This window comes from Anolis sagrei, chromosome 1 (genome assembly GCF_037176765.1).
Source record: "Anolis sagrei isolate rAnoSag1 chromosome 1, rAnoSag1.mat, whole genome shotgun sequence".
Taxonomy (NCBI): Eukaryota; Metazoa; Chordata; class Lepidosauria; order Squamata; family Dactyloidae; genus Anolis; species Anolis sagrei.
In genome coordinates, this window is record NC_090021.1 from 281,890,194 (window position 1) to 281,912,531 (window position 22,338).

Genomic DNA, 22,338 nt, shown 5'->3' on the forward strand with positions numbered 1-22,338 from the left:
ATGAAAGCAGAATCAGAAGTCGATTTTATTGTTTCAATGATCGAGGAAGGATGCTAAGGAGAGAGAGAATCCCACATCCAACATGCCTTCTCTGTTTGTGGCCATCAATATTTTATGGATGTTCAAAAATAATGAACTTGATTCTGATTGGCTCAGTGTTACAATCCATTTTCTTATTGGTTTGGTGTACATTCATTGTTGTCATGTTTTTGGTGGGTCATGTATGCCAGAAACTATAATAAAACTTTTATTAGAGAAAAACACTAATTCGTTGCTTTGTTGGTGGCCATCCCCCTTCCACTGACTGGGGCTTTCTAGGCAAAGGAAATAGGTATGTGGGACATCAGTGGTGGGGGCTGTAGAAAATTACCTTGGCTTGCCGTAATTGGCACACAAGTCATAGCTTGTGTACACCTGGGATAGAATATTCCTTAGGTGATGGGATTTCCTGGTCCCCCTAAATGGGGCAATGGGGGGCAGGGCTGTGGTGATGAGTTTTCGGATGTCCTTAGATTTATTACGTTGCTAAATTATCAGCTGCTGGCTAACATTCTTCTAGTGGATGGTGCTCACCCTGAGCAGGAGAAATTCTTATGCCCTACTGGTGATCTGTGCCCATTGTAATGTTTGTGAAAGGGAGAAATGTTGGGCGAGTGGGGTTATTAACAAAAGACCCTCCTCATAAATGCACTGTAGAGTAACTTATCAGCAGCAGCGTGACCCAGCACCAGTAGCCCAAAGTGATGAAAAGAACAAAAACACAGAGACAAATATTATATCTTCCACAGGAGGCTTTTATTTGTAGTAAAATAATATGCAATATTTACAAGAACAAGGTTTCCATAGCACAAATAAAGTTCTACCTTCACACTGGAGCTTCACACACGAGGCCTTCTCATACAAGATCTACCTCACACTGTGAGCCTTAATAACACTAAGGCCTATTCTCCTACAGTGAGGCTTACTTCCACAGAGGCCTTTTCTCCCACTGTGGCATTCTCTCACACAGAGAGTTCTCTCAGACTGAAGCGTTACTAACCAACAGGCACACCTGCTTATGTTGAACTGCAGCTTTGCTAAGCCATTGCATTCCCTTCACCGTTTCAGTGCTTGACTCACATCTTTGTAATTTACAATACCTAGTTAATTTTTAATAATTCTGACAAGAAAAACCAGGCCCCGCACAAGGTTTCCTGTTTCTGGTGTCAGGTGGGGGTACTGGAAGATCATCCATCCAAGTCCCGCTTTCAGTTTGGGTTTTTGGACAACATACTCTCCCCTTTGGGACTTTAGGTTGGGATTTGTCAACTTCACACACGAGGCCTTCTCATAATGAGGCCTGCCTCACACTGTGAGGCCTAATAACTCTAAGGCCTATTCTCTCACACTGAGAGCTCTTCCATCCCATTCAAGGAGGGAAATTGCACCAGGGGTATTTAATGGGAAGTTGGCTCGTGTGGGACAGGGACCCTGGTAGTGGGGCAACATCTGGGCATTATGGAGGGAAGACGCAGCCAGCAACATGTAACCAGGATGACAGTGAACATAAGAATAATTATAAATACTTGCTTTAGCCTCACCATGCAAGATTTTGAAGCTCCGCTGGTTTTTTCATCAGGCAAAGATGTAAAAAATCATACAGAAGAAGAAGAAAGGTGATAGTGTTAAGAGTCATCAGCCTACATTTTGTCTATGATGTTCCTTCTTTTGTTAATTAAGGAGGCTTGGAGGGACCTCAATGCATCCCTTCTTGGCCACATAGGGACAAGAGATAAAGGGCAATAAATAACAGCTTGCATTATGCATTTTGTTCAGGTTGGTTAGCCAGTGAAGGTATTGTTCTTTCACAGATTGTATTGTTAATACAGAAAACATTTGCTATTTGTTTAGAGAGTATTGCTAACTCTGTAATGTCCACGTGTTATTTTAAATAATATATTTTTCTCATCTATTCAAGGGTTCAGCAGCAAACAGCTTCAACTTGACCAATCTAATACAGTCTAAACTTCAAATGCTGCGATCTATCAGAATGTGTTTGCATAAAAACTCTTTAGTAATACTTAACATAAGATGACGCCTGCAGCAGTGTTTCCCTGTGAAAGAAGAGAGGAAGGAAGAATGGCGAATAGATAGAATGATGGAAAGAAAGATTATTTTAAGAGTTATACACCGATTGCTTAAAATTTTGGTATGTGTCCATGACCCTCATCATCAGTGAAAATGAGTTAAGAGAACAGAGTCATCATGTAATTTGGAACAGGCTGATTTTCGACTCTTTGTTTTTATCATGGCTGGTTTTGCAGAGATTGGAGGCATTTGTGCTGATCAAGGAACCTTTTGTATGCTGTGAGCCACTCGTTATGCTATAATATGATTCTTCCAGTGAAACAATTATAGTACTGTCCAGAACAACTGAATACAAATGGCTCTTCTTGCAGACAGAGAAAGAGAGACCATACACAACTCTAATTTTTCATACATAATTTCTCCACGTGTAGATACTAATACCTGGGGAACTTTCAGCAGTATGCTTTGCTCTTTTTAAAAAGACAGTGCGACCAGATACGTATGCAGTGATCTACACAGGATTTGAAAGTGTTTACTCTAACTCATAAATTTCTTAGTTATCTGTTAAGATAAGTTCCCCAAGGCCATTTACAGCTTGTATCTCAATATGATACATTCTCATAATTTTAGATGTGAGAAAAGAGATTGAATAAGATCTGTGTCCCTGCTTATATCATGCACTCAAACTTATCTGTGTTCTGTCCTAAGAGAACACATCCCCATTGGATAAGAAAGGCCAGACACACTTTTTTTTACTTTGTGCCTTAAACTGCAAAAGACACTACTCTTCAGTTAGAAACAAACATCTTGTACACAAACTCAGACAGAAACAACCCTAAATCTCTAAATCCTTAAATGTTTTTGTTTTTCTTTGTATTGAATGATCATGAGATATTTGGCCTTCAGCTGTGCCAAAGGTAAGGGCCATCCACAATTCAGTCCCACTGAATGCCTAACAGTTCACAGCTGACATCCCAGAGCTTCCTTGCCGTTTCATCATCACGTCCTTGAGGCCATACATAGGCTGGCTTGCAGTCACTGTGACAGAAAGGGGAAAGTTTGCATTAGAAAATTTAGATAGCATTAAAGGTAAAGGTTTCCCCTGCCATTAAGTCTAGCCATGTCCAACTCTGGAAGGTGGTACTCATCTCCATTTCTAAGCCAAAGAGCCAGTGTTGTCCATAGACACCAACAAGGTCATGTGGCCGGCACGGCTGCATGGAGCACTGTTACCTTCCTGCAGTAGCGGTACATATTGATCTACTCACATTTGCATGTTTTCAAACTGCTAGGTTGACAGAAGCTGCGGCTAACAGTGAGAGTTCACCCTGCCCACACCCCACCCCCGGATTCCAACCACTGACCTTTCAGTCAGCAAGTTCAGCAGCTCAGCAGTTTAATCTGCTGTGCACCAGGGGGCCCTTTAGATAGCATTAGCATACTTCAAACTAGGCCATATGATATAAGAGAAATCCAACTTTAGCATCACATTGATCCCAAAGTGTTTATAGAATAATGGCTATACGCTCCTTTATCTTCCTGCAATTCTGTTTTGAAATGCTTATGGTTTCCGTTGACTGCAAGAACTGACTGAAGTAGCACTTGAATGATAATCCTTTTTCCTTTTGAAATCTGATTTTTCTCTTTGAACCCAGAGTCAGTCCTTAAATCTCAAGTTACCTGAAATATTTCCCACTCACTGACTCCAGCTCCTCTGCCACTGCACAGTAGATACTGGTCTGAGCCCCTTCCCAAGGTGTCTTCAAAAAGAAGGTCAGCAGCTTCCCCAAAAAGACCAATATAGTGGAGTGACGGCACAGATCAGAGGCAACAGCACCTGGATGCAAAACATTGGCTGTAACTCCGGTACCTGTGGGAAAGGAATGATGCATGCAAACATTAAACACACTCATTCTGGCAAAAGCAAAATGGGTGCTCTTCCAATCTCTCAGCAGCTTTCAATACCATCAACCATGGCATCCTTCTGGAATGCCTGGAGGGTTGGGAATCGGGGGCACTGTACTGCAGTGTCTCCGGTCATACCTCTCAGGCAGGTTCCTGATGGTGGCCCTTGGGGATAGCTGCTCCTCAAAAAAGGAGCTATTATATGGCATCCCACAGGGTGCCATTCTATTCCCAATGCTTTTTTATATTTACATTAAATGACTGGGAGAAGCATGGGGTGAGGTGTTATTAGTATGCTAATAAAACCCAAATATATTTCTCCATGCCTTCAAAAACAGCCTCAAGCTAAGTATAGTGTGTCTCCTGTGAATGAATGCCTGGAAGAGGTAATGGGCTGGATGAGAAAAAGCAAATTAAAACTAAATCCAGACAAGAAAGAGGTGTTTGCCGTTAAGGGTCTCAATCTAGAATTGGAGGTGTGTCAACTACTTCTGGATGGGGTTACACTTCCCCTGAAAGACTGTGTCCACCATTTGGGAGTGCTCCTGGATCAGTCTCTCCAAATGTCAGTCCAGATTGATGCAACGGTCAGGAGTACTTCCTACCAGCTTCGGCTGATGAACCCCTTCCTTAATTTGGAGGACCTAAAGTTGGTAGTGTAAGGCTGTTAACCTCAAAGCTGGGCTTTTGCAATGCACTTTACATTGGGCAGCCTCTGCACCAAATTCGGAAGTTCCAATTAGTTCAAAACACAGCAGCCAGACTACTTACAAGAACATCTAGGAATGAGCATATTACTCCCATATTAAAGTCATTCCATGGGTTGGCAATTACTTTATGGTCAAAGTACAAGGTGTTGTTTTTGACCTTCAAAGCCCTACATGGTTTGGGTCCTTCTCCTGTATAATCTGCCACAAATGCTTTAGTCCTCAGGGGGACGGCTATTCCAGCCTGCCAGAGCCCCACTGACAGCCATCATTTTGAGGGCCTTTTCACCAGCTGCCCCCAGACTGTGGAACGACCTGCTAGTGGAGAGTCAACAACTAAATCAGCTGCTGGAATTTAAGATGAAACTGAAGACCCATCTCCTCTGGCAGGCCTACCCAGTCCGTTTTAAGTTGTGAATTTTAATCTGCATTTCATGAGTGGATTTTAACATGTATTTTAACTCTGTGTATCTTGTATATAATAGTGTTTTATCTCTTGTTTTAATGATGTTGTACCTCGCCTCAAGCCGCAGGGAAATGCAGATAACAAATGGATTATTGTTGTTAGTCTAAGTTACAGCAGTCCCTGAAAGTGTACAATTGATCCCTGGAAGTTTGGGTTGGGTACCCTGACAAATTCAAAAACATGCTGTGGCTCCTCCATGATGACAACAGTCTTGGACAGCAAAGGTTCCCAAAGTGACCCATTTAAGGTGGAATCAAGTGTCAAACAAGGATGTATTAAATGTCCCAACCTTATTTTCTATTTTCATCACTATGATACTGCTCTTTGTTGAAGGGAAGCTTACCACCAACATGGAAATCACCTATCAATAAACGGAAAACTATTTAACCTCAGCAGATTGAAAGCCAAAATCAAGGTCACAACTCCAATATGATGATAAAAACTGTGGCACTTTGCATATTGAGAGCAGCTAGTTTTAACTACAGATGGTTGTGCATTTTAAATGGTGTTATTTTATTTTATGTGTTGATAGTGGTTGTACCATTTATGTTATCTACTGCACTGCAGTATCTTGTGAGATGCCCGAGTCCCTTTTGGGAGATGGTGGTGGGATATAAATAAATATGATGATAATGGTGATGATCATTCAGAAGAAGACCTACAAGCCACTGTAAACACAATTCCAGAAACATACCAAAAGCTTGGCCTATCACTGAACACTGAGAAAACCAAAGTGCTCTTTTAGCAGGCACCAGCCAATCCCTCTGCAATGCCAGAAATACAGCTTAATGGTGTAATGTTAGAAAATGTTGACAATTTCTGCTATCTTGGCAGCCATCTCTCCACAAAAGTCAACACTGACACTAAATACAACACTGTCTGAGCTCTGCGAGTACAGCATTTTTCCAAATGAAGCAGAGAATGTTTTACATTCGGGACATCCATAGGAATACCAAGTTGCTTGTTTATAAAGCTATTGTCCTCTCAACCCTGTCATACACCTGCGAAACTTGGACCGTCTCCAGAGGTTACACCCAACTTCTGGAACAATTCCATTGGCGTTGCCTCCAAAATATCCTACAAATATCTTGGGAAAAAAGGCAGACAAATGTCAGTGTTCTGGAAGAAGCAAAGACTACCAGCATTGGAGCTATGATCCTCCACCATCAACTCTGCTGGACTGGCCACTTTGTCCAAATGCCTGATCACTGTCTCCCAAAGCACTTTCTCAACTCTCACCTCAGGAACAGGAAATGGAATGTTGGTGGACAAGAAAAGTGCTTTAAACATGCACTTAAAGCTAACTTTAAATCTGTGGTATAGACACCAAGAACTGGGAAGCCCTGTGCCTTGAGCGTTCTAATTCAAGATCAGCTGTTACCAGCAGTGCTGTGAAATTTGAAGAGGAATGGAGGACAAAAGGGAGAAATGGGACAAGAGGAAATTATTGCCATCATTTCAAAAGGACATGTAGATCAATAATAGTGCTCTACAGTCACCGATGAACCTACTGCCGAGACCCTGCACTTGGAAGACAATAATAGTTGGCCATTAGAGATTGCCTGTGATGATGAGAAGTCCCTGAACGTGTACATTTGGTCCCTGGAAGTTTCACATGTTGATATAAGACAGTTGAACTCACGTTAACTACACCACTGTAGTTTTGTGAATGTGATTTCCTATCCAAGACAGGCTGTATTACTTGCTACAGATCTACATAGTGAAGGGCCCTTAGGAGTGTGGCCAACTCCTTAGGACCTCTATGATAAGCCTTCCTAATTAAGGATTTGCTAAGTATGACATCAACAGGAGCCCAGTCTTGAAAACAGTCTGGCAACCTTAGCTCCTGTCAAGTTTTGCAGGTCTATTTGGAATGGAGAACAATGGAAGCTAGAATGGAAATGTCATACTTTAAACCCCACACAGTTATTTCTTCTCAGATACATTTTCCACAATGTAAGGCTATGTTTTGCAAAGTATACTATTGTTCTTTGAGAGACAATGAACAAGTGACCACTGTTGGTTTCCAGCTCACCTTGCAGATTTTTGGCCAGCTCCCGAGTAAAAAGGATACTCGCCAGCTTGCTGTGGCAGTAGGCCAGACCCCGGTGATAGCTCTTCTCGCCTTGGAGGTCCTCTAAGCGAATCCTTCCCATAAAATGAACCAAAGAGGAGATGTTGATTATTCGAGATGGTGCAGATTTCTTCAGACACTCAATCAGTAGAAATGTTAAAAGAAAGGGCCCTACAAAGAGGGAAATTATAAGACTTCAGATACAGTAAAACTGTTTAGTTCTGGAAGAAAGCAGGCTTGCATCCCAAATACATCTGTACATTGCAGTAGTGAAAAAGTGAGGATTTCTGAGATATGTTTATGGGGTTGAAGAGCCATCTTGGGCTATAAAACAAAGGTGGGTATACATTTCTTTTTAAAAAGTATAGTGACTCAGACACAATTATCACTGTGTGTGTTCCCAAAGTGAGCCTTTTGTTCCTGACAATACTAAGGTAAACTGATGTATACAATAAGGAGTAAGACATAGGAATTGAAACCCACAATATAGTATTGGACTCATCCTACTAAGCACTATAACTATATCAAAGCCTAACCACTGAACACAGCCATACAGCCCAGAAAGCACACAACACTCCAAACCACTAAGCTTCTGCATTAGCTGAACTGGCCCATTTGAAGAAGAGCTTGCGGACCAAGCACACTGAACATCCCTATTTTAAGCTATTCTTCCACATGATTAACTCTGGGCATAATAGTGTCCACAGTAACTTCTTCTTGTCATTCTATGGCAGCAAGTGAGGAGAAGCACCCCAGATTAGAAGATAACCCCCATACCAACGAGACCAGTTTTGCCTACCCACATCTCAAAAAAATGCAGAATTTTCTAGTTCTTCCAGGACCTTCTGACAGAAGTAATTTATTTTAATTGGGTTCCCATTCACTCAACACATTTTTCTGAACTTTACCAAGGTAATTGACTGCAAACTGCATTTCAAAGCCTTCCACTGTCTTGAAATAGGGCCCCCAGAAAACTCCAGCATTGTTAATGAGGATATGAAGTTCTTTCTCTTCTGCAAGAAACAACACAAGCACATTTAAAAAGGGGAAGCCTAAAAGAAAATGTCACTTCTATTTATAGCAGTGGTTCCCGACCTTTTTTTGACCAGGTACCAGTTGACAAGGGACCATTCTCCAACATTAGTACCAAAAGGGTTACGAATCAGTTTTTGGTCAACTTTAGATTTGGTTTGGGGTGCTGATTCATAACATTGCATTGGATATACCATATCAGCTCTAGTTTCTAATATGGAATATATGCCATGGTCAGCGACAGGGAAGAAGTGGCAGGTGGCGTGAAAGGAGCAGAAATAAAATCAAATAAATAAATAAATAAAAATAAATAAATAAAGAGGAAGGAGACCAGATTTTCATTCTCACAGCCCACTGGTGGTCCATGGCTCACAGGTTAAGAACCACTTATCTATAGCCACCGGATCTATAGCTCTTCTTTCCTCCAAAGCAGAGCTATAGAACTATTGACCACCCAGGTTTGATGAACTACTATTCCTGTCATCCCTCACAGCTGACCAAAAGTAATGAGACTTGGGTGGTATATACCAGATTGGATTCCAAAGTGAGTTTTGTCAAAGTCCTAGATGATTATAATTGGAATCCATCCTGAACGCCATTCTTGGAGAAATTTGGTGTATAAACAGACAAAAAGTACACTTAGTCTACTTTGACTCTACTCCATTACAGTTGACTGATTTCCTAACTGACTTAATATAAATGAATTGCTATGGCAATTGTGATATATTTAAATTTATCTTTCTATATGAACTATCATTTATTTATTTACTGCATGTATATCTCGCTTTTCTCACCCTAAAAGGGACTCAGGGTGGCTCACAAAACAGACAGCATGTTTAAACTTAAAAACTAATCGTTTTGATATAAATACAGCATACCTCAATGCAGATTTAAATAAAGATATTTATATAACGCCTCCACCAGGGTCTAAATGTAAGGAGTCAATTTTATTCTAAAAAATTGAACAAAGCATTGTATGGCTTAAAGCAAACAGGCCTTGCATGGTATGATTGTCTTAATGAAAGTTTGGAAAAAAATAGTTTTGTAAGAAATAGAGTGGACCCATGTGTATATGCAAGGAATTTTGAGTGTGATTATCAAGTTCTTTTAGTATATGTTGATGATTTATGTTTTATGGCTGAAATTGGTAAAGAAGTGAAACAGTTTGCTGATGAGTTAAAAAAACAATTTCAGATAAAAAAATCTTGCACCAATACAGTATTTCCTAGGATTACAAATCGTGAAGACAAAACACACAAAGGGAAAATACTGCAGATATTAATAACAATTAAGATGGAAAACTGTAAAGGAGTTTGATCACCTATGATTTTAGGATTCGAAAATGAAATTGAAAATGCTGAGCCCTTTCAACAAAAGGAATTATACAGAAGTGTAATTGGGCAATTGCTGTAGGTAAGTAACGACACTCATGTAGATACTATTTTTACTGTAAATTTAGGTCAGCAAGTAAGTTTGGACCACACCCGGTGGAGTATAACTGTGTGTGTTTTAGGATACATGTTTGCTCTCTCCTTTGGAAGAAGAAGCCATGCTCTTTGCATTTTGTAATGCTTGCAAGGACTATGTAAATTTGTTATACTGTAAAATTTATTTTTGATGCAACATTAGAAGTTTATGTTTTGACTCTGCTGAAAAGAGTTAAGTTTCTATTTTTCCTCTTGCAACTGTGCAAATTTACTGTGTCTTTGTTGGTCTAGACTACATTCTGTTATTCCACAACACAGGCCACCAGTCAGAGAGTTGAACAGGTGTCTCCCAGAACCATCATTTGGGTCTGACCCTGCAGGAGGGACCAGAGCCACTGTAGAACAGTGCCCCCAAACCCCATCCCGGAAAGACGGCCCAGTAGGATACTGTGGTCGATGGTATCAAAAGCTGCTGAGAGGTCCAAGAGAACTAGTAAAGACATACTCCTCTTATCTAGCTTTCTTTGTAGATCATTCACCAAGGTGACCAATGCTGTCTCTGTCCCATAGCTAGGCCTGAAACGAGACTGAGATGGATCCAGATAATCCGCTTAATCGAAGAACCTTCGGAGTTGTGAGACCTCCACCTTCTCTAGAAACTTGACCAGAAAGGAGAGATTTGATACTAGCCTAGAGCAGTTAAGTTGAGTGGGATCCAGTGCCGAGTTTTTTTCAAAAGGGGTCTTACTACTGCCTCCTTGGAAATACTTGGCATTATGCCTTGAGTTAAGGAGGCATTCACCAACACTTTCACCCACTCTGCCAATCATCCCCTCCCAACCAATTGTATAAGCCAGGATGAGCAAGGGTCTAGAGAACAAGCAGTCGACTTCATTTCTCCCAAGATCTTGTCCACATCCTTGGGCTGCACAAGTTGAAAGGAATCCAATAAACAAGGATAAACAGATGCCTCAGTTACATCCACTGAGACTGCATTAATACTGGTGTCGAAATCAGAACAATCTGAGTGACTTTATCAGGAAGAACCTAGCAAACTCCTCATAATAAACTGCTATTTGGGCAGAGATTCCTGGTTGAGTGGGGTTTAAAAGTCCCCTGACCGCTCGGAACAGCGCTCTTGGGCGGTTCTTGGCAAATGCAATGTTGGGGGCAATAAACTTTTTTTTTCTGCCACCTCCATTGCCACGGAATAGGCTCTTAAATAAGCTCTAGACTGTGCTTGGTCAGATTTGCTGCGAGTTTGGTGCCAACGCTGCTCTATTTTCCATTTCACTTGCTTCATCGCCACTAGTTCCCTGAAGAACCAAAGGAGCTGACCTGGTTCTGCTTTGTGAAAGGAAATGCTCAGGAGTAATTGTGTCAACTGCCCTGCCCACCTCCGTATTCCAGTGGTCTGCCAGAGCTTTGATAGAATCACCTACTGAAGAGGCAGGAAAATCTCAAAGAGCCACCAAAAATGCATCAGGATCCATAAGCCTCCTGGGGCAGACCTTCCTAATAGGTCCTCCACCCCTGCGGTAGTTTAGAGCCCCAGTGAGTCTAAACCTGACCAGGTAGTGATCGGTCCATGGCAACTTAACTGTGGACATCTCCTCCACAATACCGTCATCATCATCCTGTCCCAAACAGAAGACCAAGTCTAAACTCTGTCCAATATTTTTGGTGAGGCCAGAAACCATTTGGGACAGACCCATGGTTGTCATGGCAGCAATGAAGTTCTGAAGTTCGTTGTTTTTCAGGTCTATTGTCGCTGGTCTAGACCAAAGCTTTTAAAAGTATTAGTCAGAACCCCAAACGGGGTTGCCAAAATGATATGTTGGGGTCAACCTCCTTTCTTTTTTGTGCATCTGCAGCTCTTTTCTCTCTCTCTTTCTCAAAAAGCTTAAGAAGCATTGGTCAAGACACGGCTGTCAATCTTGACACTTGCAGGATTTGAATAGTTATCTAAAGTTCAACTTATTCTTCACCTGCTAAAAAGATGAAACTATTATTCCTTTTATTAGATGCAAGAGGTCTCAGAATTGCAAATGAGAGAAGATAAAATATGGGGAGAAATAAACCATGTTTCTCTGTTTCAATTAGTGCTATGGGTAACACTATGTAAGAAAATTTGAAAAAAAAATCAGTTTGTGGTTTGAAAGTGTTCTTTCCTGTTTAATTGTGCACGACTTATTTTGAAAGTCATTGTAATACTCCAGAAACTTTGTTTTTGTGACTGCCACAAACTATGTTGAAATGGTTGAGTCTCTTTGAGTTATTAATTGAAAAACTGTATCAAAATGTGCTGCAGGGTGTCCCATAAAAACAAACTTTTTGCCTTTAATAAACTTTTTTCATGATTTTATGATAGAACCAATTAGGAAATAACATTTATAACATAGCAACAAAAATCATGCCACACAGTGTAATTTATAATTATAGGACCACCAGTAAGAGTTCTGTGGAGTTTTTTAAGTGAGACATCAGATTCATGCTGACCTTTTACCATTAATTAGTAATTTGACTGTCACACCTTCTATTAACTTAGCTTCAATCTGTTTTCACATGAAGTATACACAAATTGCTTTGTATTGTCACTATTACTGAGTTCATTTGAATGTGTGTTTTTGAAGTCAGAAATAGTAGCTCCAGATAAGAAAATGTATAAACATTTAGTTATGAATTTTTGCTGTTCAAAAGAATATCACTTTTGATATTAACCTATCCAAAAAGGTGATTAATACTTACAACTAGTTCATAGATTGATCATAAATGCCACATCACGAAAAACAGATTTACTGAAGACATTAAAAAGAGAAGTTTACCAGTCCTATAAGATGTTTGTCTCTGGTTAAATAAATATAATACTGAATAAATGTATCTGAAATATCTTGGAGATGAAATCCAAGTCTAACCACAACTTTCATCTACACGTTACACATTGTCTGAAGGGAATTTAGTCACCATGTTTAATTTCGTCACATTGGTTTAAAATACAATGTAAGTTCAAACAAGAAATTGCCTCTACAATTGATCATATTCTTATTTAGCTTTATCTTCAGTCGATTTCTCAGATAGAAACAGACATCCAAAGGATCAAGATAAGAGTGCATCTCTGACATACCTTCCAGAAAATTCTTAGCAAATTCTTGGATGGATTTGGTATCTGCCAAATCTAATTTTCTTGCAATAACTTGCTGGTTCCCTGTCTTGGTCCGGATCTCATTGGCTGCAGCCTCTGCTTTTACCATATCCCTGCAAGCAAGAATGACTCTAGCACCTATAATAGGGCAACATAGAGAAAAATTAAATGAGTATGAGGTAGTTCAGAGATAGATTGGTCAGTTACATATCCTAAAAAACCTAATTTAGATGGGCAACTTCAGGCTCCCTATTGGGCTAATGGGAAACCCTTCAAATAGACGGCACTTTTTGTTGGAATTCAACTTCACACTGCCCAAGTTTCAAGTCCTCAATGAGGAACAGTTTAGTTATCTTAGAATAGTCTAAGGGTTTCCCTTCCCTCATGTCTCCTGATTACATTTGGAATGTATCTATTTTTTCTCTCCTCTCTGTTTTTGCTCTCATTCTGATTGGTTGTGCAGAATGCATACTTTTCTACTGCAAGGCTTTTTAAAAATCTGACTTCTGTTTCTTACAACTGAGTATGTGCTGCGTGCTTGGGGGAGGGGGGGTGTCAGAGAGATGTAGTGCTTGGATGATTTTTCCCTCTCTTAAAACCTTAGAAGAGATGGGTGGTAAAGTAGCCCAGAGCCAGTTCTTTACTATTAAGAGATGTAGTTAGTTCTTTATTAGTGTAAATAAACCTTTTGCTTTTGTTTAAGGTTGGACTGTGCATCTTTGCCTGCCTAAGCTCTAAATTCTTTACAGCCACAACCAACAGCACTTCACGGTCTGCTCGTTAATGAGCTGATGCTCAACTTTTTGTATCCTGTTTATTTTTGGATGCTCTGCTATATTTTAGGGTAGCCTTCCCTAACAGTTTTTACTGCCTTCTAGACTGTTCTAAATACAAGCAGCCACATGGCAACCTAACTTAGAAGAGCTCATAGCACATGTTCCAACTTGAAATGGAGGACAGAAAATTTATGGCTCAGCACATGATGATCTGCAGCTCTCAATATTCTTATCCATGGTTAAGATTGTTGGAGATTGTACTCCGACAACACTTGTAGGACCATACATTATCCACCTTCCTTTTATACTGTAATATAATTTCATGAAGTATTGATAAGCACGATTTGCAACAAAATGTTGCAGGATTGAGTTCTGCGGTTCAGGAGCTTGAGACAAATAGCATCCCAAGTTTTTGTTAGAAAAATATATCATACTCAGTCTATGAGTGAATAAAGTTTTCTAAGTATCCTAGTAATCTGATGGTACTTGATTAGAACAGCGAACACGGGCAATGATAGGAGGGATTTCTTTCCACAATCAGGAAGGCTTTTCTCTTACTGTTTAAGCAGTATACACACAAAGTTCTGTACAAAACCAAGTCCTCTCACTTTCTCCTCCTCTCAGCAATTTTCACAGCATTTCTTCCATGTAGATTTCTGTCCGTAATGATCATCAACAACACCAGCATAAAGACTTACAGTCATTATACTAGCTGTACCACTTTTATCTTAGATATGACCAATCACTCATTGAATTGTATTACCCATGGTATCCCAACATTAGTTCATTCCTTCTTTGCAAAAGACCCTCTGGATTTCTTCACCAGACCTTCAATCTCCTTGCACCTTTTATAACACACAACAACTCTATTCTCTTATCACCATGGAAGCTTGTGCTTCTTTAGTACACTTCCAGCTACTCCACCCTGGCTGCAGATTACTCAATGCTGGCCAGGTGGTTTGACTCTTAATGCTTGTTGGCCCTGATCCTTACACTTGCTTATTATCACTTAAGAAATGATATGATGTAAAAATTCTGACAGATTTCTCTTTTTCTTTTTCTATAATGATAAGCAACAATACCAGCATAAACACTTACAGTCATTATGCTAGTTGTCCCACTTTTGTCTTAGATATGACTAATCCTTCATTGAATTGTACCATACATGGTATCTCAACATTGCACCATGGTTGCATCATGAAACTCTAGTCTCATCATCCTCTGAAATTTGCATTATCATTCTTACTCTGCATATCGAACCTAGATATGATAACATACTCTGTTCTCATTACAAATCCTGACCGTTTTTCTTCTCCTCCTGAATGTTCCCATGGCATGGCTACTGAGCAGGTTCACATCCCATATCACTGTTGGCCATGGTACAACCTTTGTCAACGTAAGGATTCACACACCGAGAATACATTTTCTATTATTATATGAGATTCTGAATCTTTTCTTTGCAAAATGACAGCCACAATCATGTAAATAGGCTGGGGGAAGTGAAGCTGATGGAGAGAGACTTGTCTTATCTACCAAAAATGTTCCTTTGTTAGACCAAAAGATGCCAGAATGATAAAAGCTGTTGTCCAAGATGTGATTGACACTGCATTGTTCCATTCTGCAAAACTGACAATTGCTGAGCCAGTGGAAAACAGGGCAAAACATCTGTTTCCAAGCACAAAGAAACAGTGGGACAGAAAGAAATGCCATGGGTGCAGACTTCCAGCGTACCTAGTTTGAAGGAAGATTTATTTACTCTATGTATACCCTACCTTTCTATACCCCAAGACTCAAGGCAGCTTACATAGAGGCAATTATTCAATGCCTTAAAACACATAGAATTCCAAAAAATTACATTAGATTAAAATTATACACATATTCAACATTTAAAGACATTACATTACATATTAAAATCATGCCATCCATTAAAAGTAGACAAGGGAGAAAACCAACTTTCTGCTTTCGGAAATTCCAGTGGTTTTCCTGAACTGCCATAAATATGAGAAAATCCAGAAGGGGCCAGAAAGTCACTTCAGATTTATAAAATAGGGGCCTGTGTAAGGCCAAATGTATAGGACCCTACATTATGAGACAGTGAACTGCTCCTCCTGATGGCTTCTAAGGAAGATTCCTCACCACCAGTTACAAGACACCCTTTTTCCAAAATTGAGACCCAAGTTAACACTTTATTCAACCCTGTCTTAAGTAAATATAGGATGGTGTTGGAGTTTCCAGAAAGATAACTTTGATAGATAGATAGATAGATAGATAGATAGATAGACTGATAAAGGATAATATTGAAATTTGATCATAATACATTATTTGACTGTTCAATAAAAGCAAAAATGGTCCCTTGAAAAAAAGTTAGCGAGGGCAACAGCTTTATTTACATTTTTTGGGGGGTATGTCTTGATTAACCTTTGTTACAGGGAATAACCTCTGAAGGGTGGGGATGAACAACTTGCCTCTTCCTGCAAGGTCTTTGGCAGTCTCCTTCCCGATGCCTGTGTTGGCGCCTGTGATCACTACAACCTTCCCATTCAGCTTTGCTGTAGACGTACATTTGCCTCCTGCAATATACTTCCTATTGAAGAAAGATGCACCAATACATCATGTTTGCAGATTCTTAAGTAAAGCATATATTGGGCACATATTTTCCAAAATTGCCCAAAAATTGAAATCCACAAAATTGAAATCTACAAAAGAGTCTGAGTTAATCACACTTTTGCTTTCTGATAGTTCAATATAAACAAACTTTGATGTGTGTGTGTGTGTGTATCTGTCTCTCTCTCAAAATCCAGGTCTTCCAAAATCCAAAAAAAATCTGGTCCCAAGCAGACAAGGGATTCTCAGTTTATATTTCAGATTGGCTCTTGCAATAGAAAAGTGTGCTAGAAGATTTCCCCAATGGATCCTCAGGGGCCCCTTGCATCTTCTATCGAACCCTTCTTTGTAGAATTTGCAGTGCAGACTCATATAATCCAGTTTAAAGCAGAAAACCTGGGATTAGATCCTGGGATATACGACCTGTCTGGAAGGGCCCTGGGGCTCCTTCTACACTGTCCTTATATCCCAGGAACTGATCCCTGAGGATGCCTGCCATAGATGCAGGTGAAACATCTGGAGAGAAAGCTTCTGGAACATTTATTTATTTATTTATTTATTTCTGTTACTTATACCCCGCCCTTCTCACCCCCGAGGGGGGACTCAGGGCGGCTTACACAGAGGGCACAATTCGATGCCCTTAAACAAATACATACAAATATAAAAACAATAATTAATAATTAACAGATTAAAAACATCAGTATATATATAGCACCATAGCACAACAGTAAGCAATCTCATGGTCAGTGTTTCGCGTTCCATAGGTCCAATAGGTTAGATGGCCATACAGCCCGGATAACTTACAACAACCCAGTGATTCTGGCCATGAAAGACTTTGACAATACATTGATCTCAGATTATTTGCTCATCCCAGATTATATGGCAATGAAGACTCATATAATCCAGTTCAAAGCAGATAACCTGGGATCAGATCCTGGAATACAAGGACAGTGTAGAAGGGGCCTGAATTCAAACCAGGATCTCCAGAAAGACCTAAGGTGCACACCTACACTACAGAATTGTTGCAGTCTGACTCCACTTTAACTGTCATGGCTCAATGCCATGGAATCCTGGCGGCTGCAGTTTGGTGAGACCCCAGCAGGACTCCACAGCACTGAGCCATGGCAGCAAAAGTGATGTTAGACTGCATTAATTCCAAAAGGTGGATGCACCTAGAGTGTCACCCTATTAAAAACCCCGCGTGGAGGATGGAAAGAGCGACGGGTCCCGCTACCGACCTGAAGCGAGGCGCGGCCAGGAGCACCAGCAGCGGGAGGGCGAGCGCGAGGCCCAGCGCGAGCGCGCAGCCCAGGTAGTCCTGCATCTCGGCTCCTGCCGCGCGCCTACGCCCGGAGGACCCTTTTGGAACATGCTTTGGGGGCGGGGCTATGGGAAGGGGCCGGGACTAGGCAGGGGAGGGAGAGCGCCGACGCACCGGATTGGCCCAGCCTCCCTCTTTGGCCCAGGACGCCAAAGAGGGAGGCCAGGAGTGCCCAACTCAGAATTCCGGTAAAGAGCGAACGCGGCCTTTATTCCGCAATGGGAGCAGGGAGGCGTGGCAGGGCCCCCTCCCTTGTTATCTCTGAACACGCGGCTTTGCAAAGTTGTATATATTCATGTTATACATTGACTCACAGGGTGTGTCTATGCACACTGGCTTTCATCAATACTATATATGCTAGGAATGCTGTTTAATAAAGACATATCCTAATCTAGATACATTATCTCTTACCAGATGCTGGTTGCTTCTGGATCTGGTAAGAGATAATGTATCTAGATTAGGATATGTCTTTGTTAAACAGCATTCCTAGCATACATGTACTAGATACAATGTACATGTAGTATAAATTGGGTCACGGCACAATATTGATGCATTAGAACTCATTTCTTTTGTTGAGAGCGTTGGCTGATCTGCTACAGACATTTCTAGGCAATACTTTTTTTTTTGTAGCACTCCAGCATTTCCAATTTCTTTCAGTTAATGAAAAGCATATGACATCTTACAAAATACAGTCCAATGCTCATCAATTTAGGCCTGGTCCCAGATTATGTGGCAGTGGAGACTCAGACCACATCTACACTGCCATATAAAATCCAGATTATTGTCTTTGAACTGTATGATGCTATTCTACAGTGCCATATAATCCAGTTGAAAGCAGATAATCTGGAATCAAATCCTGGGATATAGGGCAGTGTACATCCAGCCTTAGTTCACCATTACATAACATTTACATATTTTGCAACACAGCTATTGATCTGCTTATTTGTTTATCATGTCAGAAGTGAATCAAGGGCACAGTTATAATGTATTTAAAAACACAAACAAATATAAAAACTTGGCATTATACTAAATTTCCTTTGACCAGAAGAAGCTGGCCACTTGGAGTGTCTCTGGTGTCACTGTGAGAAGGTCCTCCATTGTGTATGTAGCAAGGCTCAGACTGCTTTGCAGTAGGTGGTCTGTGGCTTGCTCTTCTCCACACATGCAGGTTTTGGACTCCGCTTTGTGGCCCCATTTCTTAAGATTAGCTTTGCATCTAGTGGCACCAGAGTGCAGTCTGTTCAGCGCCTTTCAAGTCACCCAGCCTTCTATGAGCTGGATCCAATAGTTAATTGACAAGAAAAGGAAAGCCTTCCAAACATGGCAGAGAGACACCAATTGTGCTGTTAAGAAAAAGATCTATGCTAGTGCAAAATCTGAAGTCTAAAGAAGGGCCAGAGAATGCAAGAACATCTGGTGGACAAAGAAGGCTGAAGAAATACAACACTTTGCAGATACCCACGATGCTCAGGGATTTTTTAAAGCCACAAAGGAACCATGGCATACACCCTCTACACTCATCAGATGGAACCAAACTTCTGAAGGACCAAAAATCAATTGCACTATGCCGGAAAGAGCATTACCAAAGCCTCCCGAATAAGAGCTCCAATGTGGCCGAAGAGGTTCTCTCACAAATCCCACAACAAACCAGGGATGAGCTTGCAGTACTGGCTAGTTTGGAAGAAGTCAGCAATGCCATCAGCCAACAAAAGAATAACAAAGCCAGTGGACCTGATGGGATCCCTGCTGTAATTTTTAAAGACGGAGGACCTGAGCTGACACAATAACTCCACCAGCTAATTGAAAAAGTGTGGGTGACCAAAAGAACCTAGCAGACTTCAAGGATGTCACCATAACCACCCTTTTCAAAAAAGGGGAAATAAAAGACTGTGGAAACTATCAAGGTATCTCCCTTCTAACCTCTGCTGGGAAAATCCTTGCAAGAATCCTTGCAAACTGCCTTCTACCTGTCTCAGAAGTCATCCTCCCCTCCAGAGGAATAGTGGACATGATCTTTACTGCACAACAACTCCAAGAAAAATGCAGGGAACAAAATCAACCACAATTCATTGACCTTGCAAAGGCATTCAACACAGTGAATCGCAGCGCTCTCTGAACCATCCTCCAAAAAATTGGGTGTCCTGACCAATTTGTGAACATTCTGCGGCTCCTCCACAATGATATGATGGCAACAGTCTTGGCCAGCAATGGCGTCCAAAGTGATCCATTTAAGATGGAATCAGGTGTCAAAAAGGGATGTGTTATTGCCCCAACTTTATTTTCCATCTTTCTCACTATGATACTTCATCTTGTTGACGGGAAGCTTCCCACCACAGTGGAAATCATGTATCGGACAGATGGCAAGCTATTTAACTTCAGCAGACTGAAAGCTAAAACCAAAGTCACAACATTTATTATAGAACTCCAATATGCTGATGGCAATGTAGTCTGTGCACATTCAGAAGAAGACCTACAAACTACTCTTAACACCTTTGCAGAAGCATACAAGAAGCTTGGCTCTCACTGAATATCGAGAAAACCTTCCAGCAGGCACCAGCCAATCTGTCTGCAATGCCAGAAATACAGCTTAATGGTGTAACATTAGAAAATGTTGACCATTTCTGCTACCTTGGGAGCCACCTCTCCACAAAAGTCAACATTGACACTGAAATATAACACTGCCTGAGCTCTGCGAGTGCAGCATTTTAACAAATGAAGCAGAGAGTGTTTGAAAAGTGGAACATCTGTAAGGAGACCAATATGCTTGTTTATAAAGCCATTGTCCTCCCAACTCTGCGATATGCCCATGAAATGTGTACTGTCTACAGGCGTCACACGCAACTCCTGGAATGATTCCTGTACTGACTCCATTGTAGCCACCACAACATGGGAAGCCTCCTGTATTGGGGTAAAAGTGTATGGCAATGCTTTCACCCCGGTTGGGGATTGGGCCTCACCAGAAGTCACATAACGTCATGTGATGGTTGCCATGGAACTCAGTCCAGAAGACAGGGTAAAAGCATCCTAGGATGCTAAAGTTCCCCAGCTAATGAGGTTTTGAGTCAGCATTAATGAGTTTCTCTCATTGTGGAATGACCTCTTGATGTAGCCACAGGTCATATAAAAATACATCATCCTGATCTCAAAAAATTGCCTTTGACTTAAACAGGAGGTCAATATAGGCCCCTTCTTCACTGCCATATAATCCAGATTATCAAAACAGAAAATCCACATCTGCTTTGAGCTTGATTGTATGAGTCTACACTGGCATATAATCCTGTTCAAAGCAGATAATCTGGATTTTATTTGGCAGTGTAGAAGAGGTCCTATACATGAGTATATACAGTAATCCTGGCACTCCATATTAATGCAACATTGTTCTTCACTCCCCAGTTTTTAAAGTCAAGACAGAATGAAATGTCAAAAAATACATCTTCCCTCAACCCTTTCCACAATTCAAGAAAGAAAATAACTAACAGAATTTCTTAAGACTGCAAAATAAATTTATACTTTGAAATAAATAAGTTTCTAAAGGATAGCGCTTACTTGTTATAACTACTTTATAGACTAATCTAGAACTTTATCACACAATAGATTTGTTGCATCATTGCACTGGTGCAACAAATGTATTAGGTGACTTTATCACTCTATCGATTGGTTGCACCACTCTTGTTTTCCAAGATCAGATTCACGCTGCATTTTTCCATTCTGCAAAATTGGCAATTGCTGAGAAGGATTTGTTGCACCACTCTTTCTTTGATCTTTCCTGATCGCACAGCATCAGAACCCTCCCTTGGTTGCACTGCATTTCCATTGGATTGCCTCTTTTTAACTGACAGGACAAACTAGTCATTTTCTCCAGTGTTGATGCCATTCAGGAATTGTTTCTGGCACAACCATTTTATTCCACTCCAATAGATAGCACTATCATTATACACATTAAAATTTGATTTGTTTTGTGTTTTGTGTTTTACTTATTTAAACTTTTGTGTTTTTATCTCAGTTTGTGTTACTCAAGACAGCTTCAAAGAACACATCAGTAAAAGATGAAATAAAGTGACCACAGATATTGCAAAATAATACTAGAAAACCAGGAAAAGATCAACAGCTGAAGAAAAGGAAAGGGGACTCACATAGCAGTAAGACAGTGGATATGATCTGGATTTTAGTCTAAATTTTCAAGAAGCTACCTTATGGACTGTACTTAGGTTTTGAGGAGAGGATTCAGGACCACGGATAGGTGCTTTAAAATTCAGACTGAAATCCGGAGTGGATTTACTGCCCTCTTCCCACCATGGAAGCCACCAGCACCCACACCAAACGTTCTTTGACAAGAATAAACCAGGGATAGCGTATAATGTCCTTCCATATATTTCTGTAATTCCAGACTTTACTGATAACATTTTTTTCATGTCAGGAACAACTTGGGAACCTGCAAGTTGCTTCTGGTTTGAAAACAGTGGCCATCTGCAAGGAAGTTGTCCAGGGGATGCTTATTAAATTGATAAACTCGGCACCACAACAGAGTGTTCTGTAGGGAGACTGGAGTTCCATTGATTGGCTTCATGAATGTCTGGAAATATGGAGGGCTTAAGACCCCGGTGGTACAGTGGGTTAAACCACTGAACTTGATGACTGAAAGGTCACCGATTCAAATCCGGGGAGCAGGGTGAGCTCCTACTGTTAGCCCTAGCTTCTGCCAATCTAGCAGTTTGAAAATATGCAAATGTGAATAGATGAATAGGTACCGCTTCAGCGGGAAGGTAATAGCACTCTATACAGTCATGCTGGCCACATGACCTTGGAGGTGTCTATGG

The 22,338-nt window shown here is 40.7% G+C and overlaps 1 protein-coding gene across 2 annotated transcripts; it reads right to left on the bottom strand.

Moving 5' to 3' along the window:
* Positions 1-773: 773 nt before the first annotated feature.
* On the bottom strand, positions 774-17,546 carry LOC132767453 (retinol dehydrogenase 12-like). Of its 2 annotated transcripts, XM_060762474.2 has the most exons (7): positions 17,439-17,546; positions 16,062-16,180; positions 12,803-12,958; positions 8,128-8,232; positions 7,181-7,390; positions 3,748-3,937; positions 774-3,105 (listed from the first exon to the last, which is right to left on the bottom strand). In XM_060762474.2, exons 1-7 carry the CDS (start codon positions 17,522-17,524, stop codon positions 3,003-3,005), a joined length of 969 nt encoding a protein of 322 aa, XP_060618457.2. In that variant the 5' UTR covers positions 17,525-17,546; the 3' UTR covers positions 774-3,002. The 2 variants fall into 2 exon arrangements, with proteins under 2 accessions (XP_060618457.2, XP_060618468.2); XM_060762485.2 differs by lacking the exon at positions 8,128-8,232.
* Positions 17,547-22,338: the final 4,792 nt, after the last annotated feature.

Bases quoted from the DNA above. Each gene is read 5' to 3' on its own strand.
- LOC132767453 (XM_060762474.2), bottom strand. From the start codon at position 17,524: ATGCAGGACTACCTGGGCTGCGCGCTCGCGCTGGGCCTCGCGCTCGCC. The intron at 7,391-8,127 runs GTAAAGTTCAGA...CCCTCTTTGTAG, and splicing joins GTTTGCAGTCAATTACCTTG to GGCCCTTTCTTTTAACATTT. The intron at 3,938-7,180 runs GTGAGCTGGAAA...CCTTTCCCACAG, and splicing joins GCTGGCCAAAAATCTGCAAG to GTACCGGAGTTACAGCCAAT.